The sequence below is a fragment of the Falco naumanni genome, chromosome 3 (assembly GCF_017639655.2).
Source record: "Falco naumanni isolate bFalNau1 chromosome 3, bFalNau1.pat, whole genome shotgun sequence".
Taxonomy (NCBI): Eukaryota; Metazoa; Chordata; class Aves; order Falconiformes; family Falconidae; genus Falco; species Falco naumanni.
The window spans coordinates 439,998-459,205 of record NC_054056.1 but is presented as its reverse complement, the minus strand read 5'-3'; the positions used below and the strand labels follow the sequence as shown (position 1 = coordinate 459,205).

General features: G+C 41.6%; 1 protein-coding gene across 15 annotated transcripts in view; it reads left to right on the top strand.

Moving 5' to 3' along the window:
• The window catches only part of PUM1 (pumilio RNA binding family member 1), a 77,573-nt gene that overhangs the window by 9,579 nt on the left and 48,786 nt on the right, over positions 1-19,208 (top strand). For 8 of the 15 annotated variants that reach the window (XM_040588479.1, XM_040588470.1, XM_040588469.1 and 5 more), the window contains one exon: positions 10,144-10,212. In XM_040588479.1, coding sequence (XP_040444413.1) covers positions 10,144-10,212 — 69 coding nt within the window. Of the gene's footprint in view, positions 1-10,143; positions 10,213-10,970; positions 11,004-19,208 lie in introns of all 15 variants that reach the window. The other 7 variants (XM_040588475.1, XM_040588466.1, XM_040588465.1 and 4 more) reach the window with 1 other exon arrangement.

Below are 19,208 nucleotides of genomic sequence, written 5' to 3'. Positions count from 1 at the left end.
TTACGTTGCCCTTTGAAAATTCCTCCTGAGATAGAAGGAGCACGAGTAGATTGGCCAAGTTGAATATTTAAGGTTGGGTATTGGAAAATCCTTCTCTTGTATAGGGGAGAAACAACCACCCTGAAATCTTCAGAAAGTTTGTTTAAGAACAATCTGCTTCCTCTGAATCTGTGGGATTTACTGTCCCTGACAGGCATACCTGGCTCTAGTTGGGATTGCACAAGCAACCTGATGTGCTGGCTTTGGGATTTCTCTGTGGCATATAGCCTTTGTAGTCTGCTTCCTTGCTGTGGTGCTTGCTCAAGGAGAGCAGAGATACTTTCACACTGTTGAATTTGCAAATTACAATGCTTCAAGAAGACTTTCAAGGATTTCAGTTAATATATTGTGCCCAAGTGTGTTTTGAAGAGAGCACTTTGTTAGAGTGTAACTTCTGCTTGTTTTCTTCCCCTCTCACCAACTTTGCTTTCTGCTTATCAGCTCTTTTGTGGTTTGCTTAAGTGGTGTGACTGACATATTTGTGCTTCTGCAGCACAGGTTGTGATACTTGTAACATTTTTGTAAATGTGTGAAACTTTATATAAGATACAAATCATATAGTGTCCTACTCCCAAACTGGCACAGTTAATTTCCGCTGGTGATCGGAAATCTCTTCAAGCAAGAGCTGCTTCAGAGCATTGAATCTAATGTTTCTGTATCTGAAAACTTGTTTTTAGGTGTATGCTGAGACGATTTTAAAGCTGTCTTCTCTGAATTATGATCTTGCAGGTCAGCAGTGAACAAACTTGTCTTTGTCTGCAGATGTCATGTGATGCTGCAGTCCCTCCCATCAAGTGATATCCTCTCAGATATCATGTTACTCTTCTTCCTTTGTTAGGGGTAACTTTTGTTCTAGGACAGTTGTTTTTATTGGGAGCATCTGGCCATGTTACTTGCCCTGTACACAAGTGGTGCTTCAGATCTGGATTCTGCACTGGGGTGAAACTCAACTGTTACTAAACTCTCAAATCTTTGCCCTGCTGCCAACAGTTGGTGTGGCATGGGGCAACTTGCATCCCTTCTTTATGGCTTTCTCCCTCTGAATTTAAACCTTGGAAGGTAGGAGTAGGGGTGGGAGTGAAAGGAAAAGCTCTCCTGGGGGGTCAAATGAGCCAGATGTTGGTGTATCCCCCAGTGCTTGCACAAAAACATTGATCCAGACATGTACCCGGGAAGAGGAACATCGATTTTTCCCAAGGTGTTGCCAGCTCAAGCAGGGCAGAATTGAGGTTGCTTCTTCTGTAATCCAATTTTTAGGAATTTTGCACCCCAACAAGATATACCTGAGACATCGCAGGGTAACCTAAATTCCATGTTAATGAAGTGCTTCCCTTGGTGAATAAAATCTGAGGAAAAACATAATTGGCAAACTAAGCTGAGCCATTCTGAAAGGCTGCCTTTCTTGCATTTATTTCTGTACCCTGAATCATTAATCATCTTGGCTAAACGCCATGTAAGGCATTAGTAAATCTGCAGTTTCAATAGCTTTTTGCTTTGAATGCTAATGGTAGTAGCAATTCTAATGATGAATCCTTTACTACAAAAATAGTTAAAGCACCTAATCCTGTCTAATATTTGTGACTTCACATTCTTTCTTTACTAACTATTGTTATAGGAGAGGACTAAAAATAGTGCTGTAATCAGTTGATGAAACGACATATTTTAACTCTGGATCTAGTTGTTAGTGGCAAGCCTGTTGTTGACAGTGTGCAGTGCTTTTCTTATTGTCAGCTGGTAAATATTTTTTTTTCCTCTCCTAGATACTATATATGTGTGTATGTATGCACTCAGAGTAGATATTTTTTAAATAACCTGCTATGTGAGCTGTTCAAACAAAACAAACAGGCAGTCTCCCACAGCTGAGTAGGAGGCATTTGTTTCCATCTGAAATTTGTAAACCTTTGGTTAATTTAAAAAGCGTTTAACAACTTGTGAGTATATAAATCAAGTGCTGTAAAGTATGCTATATGTATTTTTTTCGTTCTCTCTATTCTAAGGATGCTTTATCCAGGCAGCAGCCTGAATGTTTTTGGTGTTTCCTGTTCTTACTGCCTCAGTCCTGGTGTTCTGGTAGTAATGTTGACCTTTTTGGGGAATGTTTTACAAGAAAATTAAGATTATTCTTTTTTTAATTGGGTGGGGGGAGGTGTGTTGGGTGTTTGTTTTTTTTGTGGTGTGGTGTGTTTTCCTTTTTTTTTTTTTTTTTACGTCTTTTACCAATTGAACAAATCTCAAAATGTGAAGGCCTAATGGATGGAAACTTTATGTGACACTTATCTTTTCACACTTGCAGAGTGCACATGAATTAAAAATAAATATCCAAGTAGTAATCACACTTTTGAGGTGCTCTAGGTAAGCACCTGGAATGTACCTGCGCAAACAGGGAGAACTGGGAATCTCTCATCTCTTCTTACAGAAACAAATAAATGCTATTCTTCTTAGGAGCTGAGAAATTGTAACATTTTGATCTATCCAGGCAAGTATAAAACTAACATGATTTCCTGCATTGCTCTGCTGGAGTAGTAAAGCAAAACAAGTGGTCTCATAGCAAGGTGGTCCCATGAAGCTTGGGCAGAGCTTAAACAGTGGGAGAGCTCCCTTCAGGCTTGCTGGGAGCACAGCCAGCATCAGCAGAGGCTGAGGAGTGAGCCCTTCCTGGGGATTTGTGGTCCCAGCACCAGGCTCTTGCCCATGCTTTTGTTTGCCAGGATGGCAGATAAGTTCAGGATGCTTCACCCACAACTCCTTATGATAGTGTCTGTTGGATACCCTGGAGTTCATTTGCTTGGCTGGCAGGACTGAAGGCTGCAGTCGGCCCTGTAATTTACTGTAGATCAAAGACATTTTGGAAGCAGCCATTTACATGTTCCAACTTTATGAAATCCTGTCTTTGCAGTGCCTAACTTACCTCAGTTTTAGCAGATGCTGTTCTGGGTTTTTTTATTTCCTGGTCAGAAGTAGAATTGGGGGAGAGGGGTAGTGAGAGAATAAGTGTTCTAATCTAAGGAAGGGACAGCTGGGTGCTAGATAGATCCTGGTGGAAGAAAGTGCTGGGGAAGGAGAAAGGCAGCCTTTGAAATGGGGCCACATGGGGAGTAGCGTTAGGGAGAGGATAAACAGAAACTGGAGAGCTGAGGCTTACAGAAGCAGCCTTCTAGTTTGCTCTGGTTACCCTATTTAACATAATTGGCTTAATAGAAATAGATAGTAACAGCAACAGAAGAGGGTTTAAACTGCTAATAAATTCAGATATTTTATCTGTTTAATGCTGTCCAACATAAAAAATAAAAATCATAAACGCTCAGACATCATGGTGTACTTTTAGAGACAACTTGTTTAGATCATCAGCTAGAGTATTTCTCAGAGGGTTACTTGTCAGTTTCTTTTTCTCCAAAGGACTTTTCTAGATGGTTTGTTTGTCTGTTTTTTCTCTTGTATGTTTGCTTTTTTTTTTTTCCTTCTCCTCCCTTCTTTATTTAATTCCACCTGTCCTTTCTTTTACTGGGAAACACTACTTGCGTAAGGAGGAAGAAAAAAACCTTTGTGATTAAGAATGAAATTTAGTCTTTGATAATTTTGCTCTGTGTCTGTCTAGGTGAATATAAATTCTACATAAATGGGGATTCCTTAATATATAAGGTTAGTATACAATCCCCTGACAGACCATGAAATGTAATACAGTATTACACTTTGAATTTATATGTAAAGGTCATAGTAGCAACCATATTTGCTTAATGTAAGTGCAGTGTTAACACTGATTGTTGACATCAATATTTACTTAAAATTATAATTCAGCTACTTTGCTGGTAGCTATCACTTTAGGAAAAAACCCTTGGATTATTCTAGAATAAAAAAATGTGGTACTGGAAGTCCAAAGGTAAATAATACTGTTGCTCTCATGTTAATTTTTTAGGTCCTTCAAATTCCTGTTTAGTAATTGTAAGGACAGTTCAGGGCCACAGTTCCTGTTAATTTAACTGACTGCAGAATTCCTTTTGACAAGTGCCATTTAGCCCTGTGGGCCTTGTTGTTTGCTATGTTAAAATCAACAGGAGTTTTCAGTACCAGCAGTGCAGTGTGTCCTATCAGGTGCTTTTTTTTATTGCTTCTTTCTGTGGGCACACTGGTGGTTTTGCAGGTTTCCCTTCTCACCTGTTACTGCATTGCAGCTTTTTAGCACTGGGAACATCAGGCCCTGTTTTGGGATGGCTTGTTAGAGGTGTAACAGGAGAGATTTGGTCTTGGTCTGTGCCTGTAAATTGTTCCCTCCACTCTCACCCTTTTGTGTGGGTCACTGAGACCCTTGGGTCTTTGGTGATAGCTGGGATAATTGCCTGAGTCCGCTTTGCTCTTCTGTAAGAGACAACTTCCAAAGCTTTTAAATACAGGCTATATCTGTGATGGGGTATGTTTCAGGGGGCCTCAGAGGCAGGGAAAAGTGTCTTGCCTGGGTCTGTGGTCTGGTAGATGAGCGGAAGGTCCAGTATCAAACAGTACCAGTGCATAGAACATTTTTAGCTGCTGGAATATTGCTTTCTGTATTTGTTGTATAGCTGTATAAATTCAAAAGTGTTGCAGATACATACAAGGACTAGGGTCCGTGTACCTTTGGGATCAGAAAAGCATTTGCTTCTGAGTTACAGGCATTGAGTTTTACAATGGTGAGGCCCTCTAATCTTACTTGAAAAAGAAATAAAAACCTGTAATTGTCTTGTGTGTAAGGTGACTACCTGACATAAATAAGGTGTGTGCTGCTTGAGGGATTGGAAAATCCACAGTGAATATGTTCAGTGTAGAGCTGCTGAGAAGCTCTTCTGCTGTGCAGGAGGTTGAGTTTTGAAAGTGGCCATTGACCTAGAGAGAAATTGGTTCGTGTTGTTGCAATCTGCAGTAGGTGAGAGCAGAAAGCGTTCTGTGTTTTGTCTTGTCCTCTCTCAAATAGGTAGTGTGTATCTGCTATTGAAACTTGGAAAGGCCCCTGTAGCCTCAGCATGTATGAGGCCAAGGGTTTTTATTCAGGACACTGAAAATAAGATTTGGAGGTCTGACCTAGAGTGACTGTGTAATGAGTAATACAGCTGTCTCTCGCTTTATCGCATGTTTTTCGGTGCAAAGGTGAAAATTGGTTAAGAGGCCTTTTGAGAGACTGAATTGACTTCAGCCTCAGTGAAGCAAAGCAATCCTGTGGGTTTACTTCAGCTTCTTGGTGTGGCTCCTAGTTAGTGTGCTGGGCAGCTCCGCTTTGGGGTGCGTGCTTCCGCTGTGAAGGCAGAAAATTATTTAGGAGTCAGTGAAGTGGTTATAAGCTGTAGTGTGTTACAGTGACATACATTCATATGTTAGCCTGTGTGGAAATTACTCTTCTTGAATGAGATTCTCATTAATTTCAGTGGGGTTGACGTAATTTCTGAGTGCATATGCAGCATTAAACGTGAAGGGGAGGAATATTCTTGTGCAGTGGAATTGCTTTGTAACTGTCATTCAGTAGCAGTGTTGTTGATGTATATAGAGCCTTAATTTTGTTAAGTAGGATTCAAAAGCAAGCTTGCTGGTTTTCTGCATTATCAGAAAGAACGAGTGCCCTTGATAAGGTAGGGAGGTCTGTTGCTGATAGCTGGCAAGGAAGGTGCACTTTGCATTTTGCTTTGCAGAGGCATAGTATGCCTGGAAGAGGCTGGGAATGGAGGTGCAACTGAGGTTTGCTGATGGCTGAGAGGAGGAGTCTGGTTTTGTTGGATCACTTATGAAGCAATTGAGACTACAGCTGGCCTCTCTTGTGGTTCTTGATGTTTCTTAAGATCACCTCTTCCTCCAAGGAACCAGGTTGTCCTGTTGTATCCAGATGTCAGGGCATTGCTCCCTTGTGCAGCCACTTTATTTTGGCATTGTCTTTTGGATTTCTTTCAAACCTCTGGTTTAGTGGTGAGTGAGATTTTGTGGTAATCAAATCATTGACACGTTAGTGCTCATCTATGAAGAGGTTCTTTCTCTGTGGACCTGCTTGTTTCTAGTATTTACAACATCATGGCTCTGCTCTACATGTCAGTGTAGTTAACAGGAATAAATCCCGATGAGGTGGAAGCCCATCTATGTTGTTCCATTTCAGAGTATTTGCCTGCCTTTTGGAATAACAAGCTGTAGAAAGTCATGCTACTAGCTTTATGTTCTGCTGTTTCAGAAGCTATTTGTTCTTCTTTTGAAGGGAAATGAAGGAGCCCTGGGATACTGTGCATACCATGTAAGAAAATGAGGTGAAAAGATGTTGCTATTTAGTATTATAGAAGTGGGGAAATGAGAAGAGGACCTTTTGGGTACAGTCTTTTAAAACTGAATAATAAACTAGCCTGTATACATAGGCTATACAATAGATACAATGATCAGTGGTGATAAGGGAACTATGTGACTGAGAGGAAGGGCCTCAACATTGGTGATTATATATGGTTTGAACATACAGTGCCTGAAAGTAAGGTGGGAAGATCTGACTTAGAAAATGGTTTTGTGCATAATTGTTAGAATTGAAAGAGAGGTGATTAGGGGTGTGACTTAAAACATCTGTAATGAAGAATAACCTCTTCTGTTACCTGACCTCTGATAGCAGATAGAGAAGCCAATATTATTTTTGTTGTGCTTTTGATAGTGACTGAGGTAAAATATGTTTGGGAAGGAGATGGAGGCAGTCAGTTTCTGCTGTACATCTTTTAACAGGGAAATTAGGATAGCAATTTGTGATCTAAGACCCTTCAGACTCTTAAGAGAGGAGTAAAAATATAGCGTGCTGTTAGGTGTGCAGTCAAACCAACCAGGTATGAAACAGCTGGAGTACACTTGGCTTTCATGTTTATCCTGCTTTTTGCCTTTTACCACTCTTATCTTGGTCTCTGTATCACCTCTGTAGTAATTAACTATCATGGCATCATTGGAAGGCAAACATGCTTCTCCACGCTGGAAACGGACAAATGGTCAACATTGAGGAGAGCTGTGTATGCTTACTGGACTGTAGCTCTTGGAGAAACAGGAATTGCTAAAATGTTGTGGTTTCTGGTGAAGGATTGTGAAGTTCTGTTGAATGCTTTGACTGCGATGAAGATTATATTGTTTCTAGTTACACCAGCTCTAGGTTCTCCACCAAGAATTCAGGCCAGCATGGGAGCATGGCTTCACACATGGATGTAAATCACATATTCACGCTGCTGTAATTGGTTTAGCATGATGATAACACATTTTTCTACTCAAGACAAATGCTTGAACAAGACACTTGTGAAAATGTTTTTGCATTGAATGTGAACAAATAAAATACATGGGTTTAGCGTTTTAAAAGATGTTTGGTAGGGTAAGGGTAACGGTGTAAGTTGCTCAAGTACCATAGAGAAGGGTGAGGGAAGGGGCCGAGGAGTTCATTCTTGTTTGGAAACTGCCTGCATGTTCTGCACAGGGCTTTGACCAGGGATTTTAATGCAGCTGTATTATATATACATTATAATAAAGCTGTGAGAGGAGCTCGCTTGGCAGCAGGGAGCTGATGGGGCTGGGATATGACCAAATCAAAATAGAAATCTCTTTTAATATTCTTTTGATTTATGCTAGGAATGTAGTGGTTATATTTTTCTAGCAGCTTTGTTTTGAGGTTTGCACAGCACAACATCCACCTTTTGGGAGTTTATTTGTTTTGGAGAAGGTGGGGGACATGCACTAAGCAGTCCCTGTTTCTCCACTGGCACTTTCCACAGCACCGTGAGTCCTGGATCAGTGTCATTGTGGCTGCATCTGTGATTTGCTGGGGTATTGCTTTAGCAGTGAGGGTAAAGAACACCTACTGCATCTCTTTGTATAGCTTGTCTATTCCTCCGGTGTCTCATTGAAACGGTAATTTGCTGCTGTTAGAGCTTTTGTGGCTTAGCAAGTCCGGGGCTTGCAGCACTTTCTGTAAGTTCAGCTTGAAATGCTTCATGGAAGATTTTGGTCTTGCTAACGTCTGTCTCACATGAGGCAACTGATATACCTTAGCTGGCAGATCAGTGAGTTGACAGTGAAGTCCTTGGTGTTGCCTGGTTCTGTGGTTTCTGGAAGGTGGAGTCCTGTTTTTACTCTGTGTGTTCATGGTTGATATGATTAAGTCTCATCGCAGAAGGTGGCAAGACTGAGGCATAGCTGAAAATAACTTTGAACTGAGATAGAGTAATAAGAGAATACCTTATTTTTAAACTGTGATTCTGAGTGACTGGACATTGAGGATTTGCAAATTACATATATGTGTAGTAACATACTGTTAAATTATCTAATAATCTTTTGCAAAGTAGTATTGTCACACAATAGTAGAAGGATTCAGACTGGAGGGGACTTCTGCAGGTTATCTATGGTGCTTTCCCTACATCTGATATTCCTAGGTGAGGTCTATTGAATCTTGTCTTAAAATTGAAATAAAGTGTAATCACAACAAAGTCTTGGCTTGATTCTGCTGGAAATAGTGTCATGAGTATCAGAAGTCAGGGTTAAGGTCAGTGAATGCGGTGTAACTGCTTACAGCACTGGTCCCTGGAAGGGTCATGTGTGAGCATTTAAACCGGTTGGGTTTTTGTCCTATAAATCACACACTAGGCATTATTGACCTCTTCCCCTGGGCCTAGAGGAGGCTGTGTCCAAGTCACCTGGTACGTCTTCAGTGATGACTTGACTAAACACTGTGTATTAGTCTTCAGCATCCTGCAAGGAGCCTATGAAGGACTGCAGTGAATAGAGTGTATGGATTACTTGTAAATAAGTGTTCTGTAAAACATTACCCCTGCTCAAGCAGAAAGGTGTATCAGATCTGTTGAGTAGCAGGGATTATGTAAACATTGAGTAGGAGGCATGTAGTGTTGCCTATGTGCCACTGTACATGTTTGTGGCTGTTGTAATAAGCGCTGCTTTGATACAGGTGTGTTACCTGAGGAGGACCATAATTTAGTCTGAAGCCTAGCACATGGTTGAACTTCTGTGCTTTGTCCTCAGGTCCATAGTTGGATGTTTTTCTCTCTTTGGTGTGTGTGCTCAATGGCTGTGTCTTTAGGGACTTGTCTGGATGAGATTTGGGAATGAAAATCAGAAGTGTTTTCTTGCATTTTTAATATACCTGACTTGTGTAGCTAACGGTTTTAAGTTGCTGCTTTTTTTTCTGTTCTGATTCAATCAATTTCATCAAATCATGGTCCAAAACAAAAAATGACACAACGGCCCAAGTATACGTATAGCTGCAGTTCCTCTAGGTGAGCAAGGCCAGTGTCAGTGTCACCTCCCAGGGCTGTCCCTTTGCTCCCACAGTGCCCGAGCTCTGTCCTGCCTGAACCTGGAAGGACTGCTTCACTACTGCCTTTCCCTTGCCTGCCTTGCCTTAGCTGGCCAGTCTTGGGGTCCTTAGCGTAACCATGGAGCTGCATGGCTGCTGTGGCACATGCTGCCAACTTCCTGAGAATGAGGAAAAAGTCATATTCCATTAGGGGTTTTCTTAAGGTGCTTTGCATCCCAGTCTGTGCTTCTGGATTTCCGGTTTGAGATGCTGGGGGTACAGTAACTAAAATAGGCAACTGTTCTTAAGGCATTGCTTGCTCTCCTTTCTTCGTCCCCTGCCTCCCATTTCAAATGGCGTTATTTAATTTAATTTGCTTTTTGTTTCTACCATTGTTTTTCTCTTTTGTATCAATGTAACTTGAATATAAGACTGCCTGTTTTATACAAGTCTTTACTTGATTTTCACCTGAAAGGAAATGATGCTGACTCGCTTGGTTATGCATTGGCTCCCTCACCTGAGATCATGCATCTTACTGTGAAATATTAGTTCTTGCAATAAACTTAGCAAAGGCATTTGCGTTATACTTTGTGTGTCTTAAAAGTAATTGCTAGTTTTTCCTTTTTTTGTGTGGGTATAAATCTAACACTGTAAACACTGTAGCTTCTGGGAGTCTTAAAGGTAAGTCATCTCTTGGAGCTCAATAACCTTGTTATATGCTGTAATATGGACTGTATCTCTCAGTCTGTATCAGAAAAATTGCTATGAAGTGTGATTATCCTTAAAAACTCCCACAAATACAAACATTTCCTCATGTGCTTTTCTTACCCATCTATAAATAGGTGCGTTCCATGGATGAACTGAATCATGATTTTCAAGCGCTTGCTCTGGAAGGACGGGCTATGGGAGAGGTGAGTGAAAGGCCTATAGAAAAGAATCTGTGTATTTTGGGGGGAGGAGGAAAATGAATAACAGTGTTTTGAGGCTTCTGGAATGATTCTGAACTTGAGAGTTCTCCATTATGGCTGTGATGCTTGTGTGTGTGTGTGTGTGTGTGTTTTAACAAAATAAAAACCTGTCAGGCTGGAATACATGTTAGTAGGAGGAACAGCTAAGCCCTCCACCTGTTGTATCATCTAACAGTAAAATGGTGGTTGTAAAAGAACAGTTAGAAATATGTCTTGTGACAAGTGTTACAGTACTTGTAGCATGTTTATTTTGGGATCCAGTGATCTCAGACCACATAATATTGTGGGTTTAGTTGTCTGTCATTGTCTGCTGCCCTGTTTCCACTCCTGGCCACCTTTTGGCTCTTGTCATAAAGCACAGACCCGTGTTTAACGTTTAAAGTATCTGGGCAACATAATCAAGGGCTGCAGAAGTGATAAGTGCTTTGACCTGTCCAAAGGACTGAGCAGGAGTTGTCAGATAATGGGCCTTTCAGTTCTAACTTTATAGAAACTCAGTAAGAGTTATTATAATCTCACAGCGCAGCAAGGAGGTGGCAGATTTGGGGGAGATGGTCATCGGTTTTCTTTGAAAAGAGATAACTTACCTGTTTTTTTAGGGTGACTTGAAAGAATAGCACGTTACTGTAGTTGGCTGTGTTGTTCCTGAGAGTTGGATGTAAATGCTTCTTTTCCTTGCCTTGTTCCCTTTTCCTTTATAGTCAGTCCCTTCAGAGGCTTGCAGAAGAACAGAGGTGAGAAAATCGTGTCTTGTAGGAGGATATTAATGTACAGCAGGTCAGCTTGATACAGGTCTGTTGTTTTGGAGAGCCCTCCTTTTTACCTTCCTGTCTCCAAGTTCAGGCTACCTTATTTTCTTCACATTTAGTCCATCCTATCTCTGTTACCTAGTTTGAACCAGGGTAAAAAAAATTAAAATAATCCCTAGAACCCCAAAATTATTTTGGAGAAAACAGCAAACCAGGACTGTTGTGTGGTGGGATTCCTGAGAAGGTGCCCTCTCTCAGGTGAAAGACTGAAAGACCTCAGGGAATTCATGGTGCTTGTAGATTAGATTCTGTCTTCCTCCTTCCTTCCTTCCTTCCTTCCTTCCTTCTCTGGAAGATACTGAGTTGTGTTTTAATTTGACAGCAATTGATAGGAAAATCTCTGTTTCTCTATATTAACCTATGTTGAGACTATTGACTAAGAGTAGTGAAAATTATTTACAAAGGAGAAAACATGACATTAAAAACCCATCTAAAGCTGGTGAAGAACAGCTCATGTGCTTCCATATGAAACATGCCAGTGGAATGACGGGGGTGTGAATGTTCTGTGAATATTTTTTAACACCTCACTTGGGCAAGACATCCATTTTCAGACAGAGAATACACAGGCTCTTTGAAAGTCCATTAAGAGTAAGTACTGCACTTGTTTTGTACTTAACGTGGCATTAGATCATGTTAACTTAAATGCCTGAAGGCATTCTTAAGTATGCGGATTTTTACCATCTCTTAGTTTATTTAGCCACTTCTTGAGACAAGTGAATTTGGGTTTGCTTTTTTTGGAGAATGTGAGGTTTGCTTTCCAATGATGACTCACACTCCACCCTGTGTAACTGTGATGCAGAAAGTTTTGCAGATGGCATGCTTTTGTCACTGGGCTTTCCCACGTACTGGAACGTGCATGTTTTTCCAGGAAAGGTGACATTCCACCCTTCTCTTTAAGCTGCGGACACTTATTTCTTGTTTCTCTTGAGGTTTTTCTCCCTCAGTCCCCACAGTTTCCTTTCTTTATCCATTGAATTTTCTCTGTATTTCCCCAAGGTATTTTACCATAGATCCAGCTGGCCGATTTAAGGAACTATGTAAACAGAGATCCCTGCAGGGTATGCATATTGGCTTTCAAGACTGTTCTTCAGCTACAGACTTTGATTTTGTGCAGCATGCCCTATCTGTTGTTTAGATGCCTTAGTAAGGCACTGATGATTTTCTCTTCTCCTCCTGCTCCTGGAATGTGAAGGAAACTCATGGAGAAAGTCAGTGTACTTAAGAAAAAATTTAAGCGTGAAATAAACGAGGAAAAAAGCAAATTTTATTTGTATTTCTTTATCTTGTATCTTCTGAGCCTTATCTGCAGGGAATGCCAATAAACTCCTACTTTGAGTTGATAGTGAAAAATCTGGAGGAGAAAGATGAGGAAAAGTGTGTTTACACATTTAGCGTATTTTTTATCTTGTTTTCTTGCTGCTTAGTAAGCAGCATTGTCATAATCTTGGTCAATTAAGGAGTTTGTGCCTCTGAAAACATTTTTTTTTCAAAGGCTCTGTCAAACAATTCAATCTCTTACCTGCCTTTTGACAGCAGGATAGATAATTGATGATGAACACAATATCCTAATCTGGGAAAGTTAAGAATAGTTTAAAAAAAAACCAAACCCACAGCTGTCATCTGCTTTGTGGCTGTTTCCATCTTCAAAATCCTGTGCTTCCCCACTTCCACCACCCCTAAATTTCTGTGTGAGTGGAAGTGCAGTACTTTCTCAAGTGTGAAATTAAAAAGAGCCACAGAAGCCCTTCTGTTCCACTCTAAAATGGAAGAGAAAGGTAGTGAACATAGTCGATAATGTAGCCTTCTAAAAGGGGTGTCTGTTCTCCCCCTTTTTTTTAGCCCTCTGTCCGGGTTGTTAGCTGTAACGAAGGAAGTAATCTTGAAGCCTTACTACAAGCCATGTAAGCAGAATGAATTACATGTTTACTAGTTTTGCATCAAACTCTCCTTCTTAGCAGGTGTTGAACCGGAAAGTAATAAACCCCGATGGTCTATAGCAATGGGTGAAGGAAGAGAATGGCACTTCAGAAGTTGCACATAGGGGCCAGCTGGTTTTGTTGCTGCACATAAACCAGAACATGTGCCCATGCTGCTTGTGCTGTCTCCCCAGGTCTTTGATCACGCAGCACTGTTACCTACCTGAGGTTTTAATGTGAGCTATGCAAGTTCTCGTTCTTTCTGGCCTTCAAGACAGTGAAGCTGGATACCTGCTTTTCTTCGTTTAAATCCCTTCTGTCTGTAGCTTTGCAATACTGAATATTCATGCCGTGTCTTTTTGGGAAAGTGGACAGCACAGAGAGACTGAGGTGGTATTTGTTGTCAGTGCCTTACACGCATTTTGAACTGTGGCAACATTCTTGATTTGGTAGTAGTAGATTACGGTGAGAGAGAAGCATGCACCTAGAATAAAAGAGCAGCTGGTTGAGCAGCTAGCTGTAACTTAATCCAGGAGGGTGGGAGGAGGGTGGGAAGAGAAAGACATTAAGCAACTGGTAGGTGCTTAACTTTAAAAATGGAAGCAATTGGACCAAAAATTTTGAAGTATGAGTATCAGGGTAACAGTGAATCTTACCCTGTGCTTTCATTTACACTTCAACTGATGAGCATTTAATTATTGCTCCCTGCTGCTGTCCCCTGCAGGTTTTGGTGCTAGGGTCTAGTGTAGGTCTGACACTGGCCAAACAGTGAAATTGCTACAATCCCCGTGGTTTGTTACAGCAGAGCTCTTAAAACATCAAAGGCTGAAGTGATAAGTGGTTCACCATATACATGTTGATGTCTACTTGGTGCAGTTGGTTAGGTCCCAGATAAGCCCCTGCCTCTCCAGTGACCAGTGCTTTTTTTCTTAGCAGAGTGGTTGTGACACTGGGCCTAGACATTCTTGTATGTAGTTAAAAACCCCACCAAACACCTCCCCCCCCCCCCCCAAGACACCCAAAACCCAAGCAAAAAAACCCTGAACTCCCCCCCCCCCCCCCCCCCCCCCCCCCAGCCATGTGACTCTGCTTTCCCTGCTAATGATAGCTTTAATGGGCTCTCATAAATTTATGATTCATTGGCAGCTGGGCTGGGGAATATTGACAGTTTTGAGTAACGTTTCTGTTCAGCTGTTGTTTTCCCCCCCTCAACTTAACTAGTGCTAGCAGCATTAGAAATGGGAAGATTGAAGCAGTGTTTGCAAAATGTGATGGTGCTGCAGCAGCTACGCTGGCACATTGGGATGGCTCAAGGGGTGCAAGAGCAGCAGCACCCAGGGCAAGAGCTGTGCAGCAGCGCACCAGGCACTGGTCAGGCAGCTGCGGAGGGGCAGCTTAGTGCTGTGGGGTCAGTGAAATGCAGTTAGACTGCTTAACAGCTTGCCATCCTGGCAAGATGGATTTTTTTTATTTTCTGGGGTTTTTTTTCTAACCTTCCCCTCTACATTCCCAATCATATAATGCCCCCCTCCCTTCTTTTTTGTGCTATCAGGCCCTCCTGCAATCCAGTTTAACTCCCTGAGCTGGCAGAAAGCTGCCAGTTCTTTGGGATATGACAGCAAATGCTAGCTGCTGGCACACCAACTGGGATTGCTTGTTGTGTGCTCAGCCTCCTTATCTTGTTTGTTTTTTAGATGGCAACATTTTTTTAGGGTAGATAACATCTTAATGTTTGTAAACCTGCAGTGCTGCCCAAATGTGACTTGTAAATAAATGCTTTGCCTTCTCCTACCTGTTGCTGCAGATAAACTGAGTTCTCCAACTGCACAGATGGCTTTTTATCTTAATATTTGCCTTGACTGGAGGGGATCAGTTTACTTAATTTGTCTAATTCATAATCTCATCTCAGTGGGATCTATATGCACAGGCTCTGTACTTGTTGGTTGTAGAATTGTTTTTGTTGATGTGTAAGCCGTCCTCTCCCCTCCTCCCTGCTCTGCTAAATTGAATATTGGCCTAACTCTAAGCCCTGGGCTTAGAAGGATTATTTTCATACTATATAGGGTCAATTTTAATAAAAACGGGGCAACAAATAAACTAGTCTAGTTCTAAACTGCTGCACGTTTTGTTTTTGTTTTTCAAGTTCCAACCTGAAGAACTGGATGATACTCATTTAGAGTAATTTTCGTGGTGGTTTTTTTTTTTTTAATTATTTTTTTATTTTCCGTTGCAACTGACAACTTTCCCTGAGGAAAAATGTACTGTCTCGGCAGCCTGTTGCATAATTCAGTACAAGTGATTACTTCTTGGTAAACCTCTAGTTTTGGTTGGAGCAGTACTTGACAGAAAATGGACCCCCATTACCATCTGTTAATACTGTCTTTTGGATTTTTCCCTCCCCAATATCTGTAAATACATCCAGAATCTGTTTGTAAAACAAACACATTCTGTTTCTTTCTGCTTATGGTATGGAGCTTCCAGTCAGAAACTTTGTGCTTCTCGGGGGAAAAGATTAAACTCTACAGGGGACAGAGTTGTAGTTGTGCAGTAAAGGGTGTGTGTATGTACTAGACAGTGAGTGCTAGAATTTTTTCTAATCCTTGTCTGTGATTCACTGAAAAACTGTAAGATGGTGCTTGGGTGCAGTTCTTCAGGATCTTGTTGGTAAGTAGATGTGTTTTCACCCTTAAGAAAGGGGGTAGAGGGTAGGTGAAACAGTAAAGAGCTAAATTAGTCTCAAGTTGCCCTCCAGCCAGAGGAAATGGTCTTGCTACCTTTTGTGGAACTGACCCAGTTTGTATGGTCAGGAAAATTGGAATAGTTATTTAAATGAGCAACCAGAATACAAATTAAAGCTTGCTCTGTATGTTCCACTTAATAACACAGCTTGTTGCTGTGGTTCATAAACGCATATTCATATGAAGTGTTCATTTTCCTTATCTTTCAGTTAAGAGTGTGCTTGGTTTGTGCAGCTGTATATAAAGTGTGTCTGAACCTGCTGCCTCATGTCTGTGGATGTCCCTTTCCAGATCTTTAGTCTGTAGTTCTCTTAGAGTTGAGATTTGAAAGTGTTTCATGAGACGCAGCACACCTGTGTTGGCAATACTGGTTTAAGGTATCCCTGTTTTTACAGTGGCTGAGGGTGCTTGTGGGTGTGTTGCAAACTTCTCCCCATACCTTCTCGAGCCGTCTCTACAGCCAAGTTGCAGACTGCTCTTTTTGAGGGCTCTGACCAATTTGCAATATGGACCAGCAAAAGGTTGCCCTTTCTTTCTAAAGAGGCACTTGGAGGGGGCCATGGGCTCTGCCTCTTCGGATGTGCAGGGGGAAATGTCTTGCCTGGTGTTGCTGCTGGAGACAAAGTCTTGTCAAAGCCTGCCCTTAACTCCAGCAAGTTCTGCTGGAGCTGCTGGTTTGGAAATGTGTTGTAAATTTTAAAATGGTAGAAATGAAAAATCTCATTTTGTTGCCACTGTTTATATTGCATGAGAAAGCGAGTACTTGAAGGTATTAAAACCAAGAAGGGAGGTTGAACTTAGTTACCTGCTGCAGACTTCTTCAGGAGAAGCAACTACTGAACCTTTACATGTTTACTTCAGATTTTAGCATTACTTTGAAAATGCTGAGATTACCAATTGCTGTGACTACTTATCAGGCAGTTGCTGGGCTCTTCCCCATTGCCCTTTTTCTGTGCTGGTTTCCTCTTAGGTTTGCATTATACTTGATATTTTGCTTAAGTTCCATTTTGCCTTTTACCTTAAGCTTACAAAGTTTATTTCTACTTTAGATTCACTATTGCTTTCTTGTGTATACCAGGAAAACTTATTAATGTTTTGGAAACTGAGGAGCTTATGAAAAGAGTTTAATTTTCTCATAAACTAGAAGTTGCTCTTTCCTTGAAAAGAAAATACTCTGTTCTGCTCATTCTTTCCTGTCTCCTTTCTGCAAGCCTGTGCCCTCTCTCATCCTTTGTTTGCGGTGTGACTGCAGAAAAGATTATGTCCTTTGACACTGCAAGGTTTTGTCCAAGGAAATGCGAATCGTTTAGTTGTAGCTAAAATTTTGTTTAATCAGTCTGTATTGCTTGCTTCTTCAAAATTCACTGAAATGGAATGAGAAGGAGAGTAGTTATTTTTGCTAGGTTGGCAGCAGCAGGAGTGGAAAAACTGCATTTTAAGAAATATGGGAGTGGCAGAAGCTTAAAAAAAATTGTAACACATCTGATGTGTGTTTTTGTTTTTAAATACTAGAGAGTGCTCCTTGGCTTTCGCCTCCTTCATGTCACCCCATGGTGCAGATGGAGGAACAGGTTAGTGTGTGTGTTTTGAAATCAGTTTTGCTGATGGGAGTTGTTGCTCCTTGCAGTTGTGTTGAGTTATTTTTTGATTACATAAAAGGGGAGTGTGGTGCAAGTTGCCCTGGTTTTTTTATCACTCAGTTGAGAGAATCATGAGCAGTCCTATGCTCTGTTTGCAGTGCACCGATAAATCCTAAATTCACCGACACATTTCTAAAAAGCAAGTGACATGCTGATACCTTATAATGTTTCTTCTGTTGGCTGCAGAGAAGGAGCAGCTGCAGAAAACGCTGTATTTCCTGCTCAGTGGTTTGAGAGTTAAAAGAGCAAGTTGAGTCTTGTCCTCTCAGTAGGAAGAAGACAATAAAAACCCAGAGGAAGCTTAGCACCTGGATTAAAATGCTTTCTTATTTTGAATTTTAACCTCTCTGAGAGGTTTGTGTGGAAATGACTTGCTGCGGAAAAAGATTGAAACTAGAATGGGGTACCTTGTAGAGAAAATAGGCAATTAAATGGTCTTGTTTGGACAAACCGTGCGCAAGGTACAGCGTTTTTAGGTATGGATGGTGCACCAAATATTGAAGAACTGGGGAAAACAAAAGTTTGGTATTTCTGTACTGAAAAGTTGTGATACTCAAAGCCAGTGCTCTGAACGAATATTTGACTGCAGGGAGAGGAAGGACAGGCTTCTTGGGCACAAGGAGGTAATTCTTTGAGGTGAGGGTGGTGAGACACTGGAACAGGTTGCCCAGAGAAGTTGTGCATCGTAGAATCATAGTATGGTTTGGGTTGGAAGGAACCTTTACAGGCCATCTAGCCCAACCCCCCTGCCATAAGCAGGGACATCTTCAACTAGATCAGGTTGCTCGCAGCCCCGTCCAACCTGGCCTTGAATGTTTCCAGGGATGGGGCATCTGCCACCTTTCTGGGCAACCTGTGCCACCGTTCCACCATCCTTATCATAAAAAAATTCTTCCTTCTAGTTAGTCTGAACTTTCCCTCTTTTAATTTAAAATCATGGCGCATTGTCCTATTGCTACAGGCTCTACTAAAAGGTTTGTCCCCATCTTTCTCTTATAACCCCCCCTTTAAGTACTGGAAGGCTGCAATAAGATCTCCCCAGAGCCTTCTCTTCTCCAGGCTGAACAACGCTAGCTCTCTCAGCCTTTCTCATAGGAGAGGCGTTCCAGTCCTCTGATCATTTTTGTGGATGCCCCTTAACTGGAAGTATTCAAGGTTAGGTTGGGCCGGGCTTTGAGTAACCTGAAAGATGCTGAAAAGATGATGCCCATGTTTTATCACAGGGGGTGGGGAGTGGGTTAGATGATCTTTGAAAGGTCCCTTCCGACCCAAACCACTCTGTGATTCTAGACTCTGCATCTGTAGTGAATACTGTGGAGCAGGGTGGGTGGGTACAAGTCCTGCATGTCCATGACACTTTGTACAGCTCTTTCACTTGCCCTAGGGACAGCCCAGGTACCGGAGTCCATGCGCCCAGGTAGGGTTGAAGTGCACATAGCTTTGAAGGACTTTGGAGTACACCGCATTGTGCGTGGGCATAAAAGGTGATTGAGCTCATCTCACCCTTAGTTTGAAAACTACTCCGAAGATTTTTGATCTTGAATTAGTAGGAGGAAGGCTATGGTCGGTTGGAACAGGATGTTAAGGTGTGAAAGTAAGTTATACTTTTGGTAAAAGAAAAGCTGCAGTTTAATTGAGCAGCATTCATCCGTAAGCAAGTTTTGTTCAGCGCTGTGTCAGCAAGCAGCATACATGCTTGTGTATGGTGTCTTCCACCTGGTAGGTAGATCTCAGCTGGTTCAAAAGTGGCAACCTCTGTGCTGGAGCTCCTGTTGTGCCTGGCACAAGAGGAGTGTTACTGGCACATGTCAGCCTAAAATTTGACCTGTTATGTGT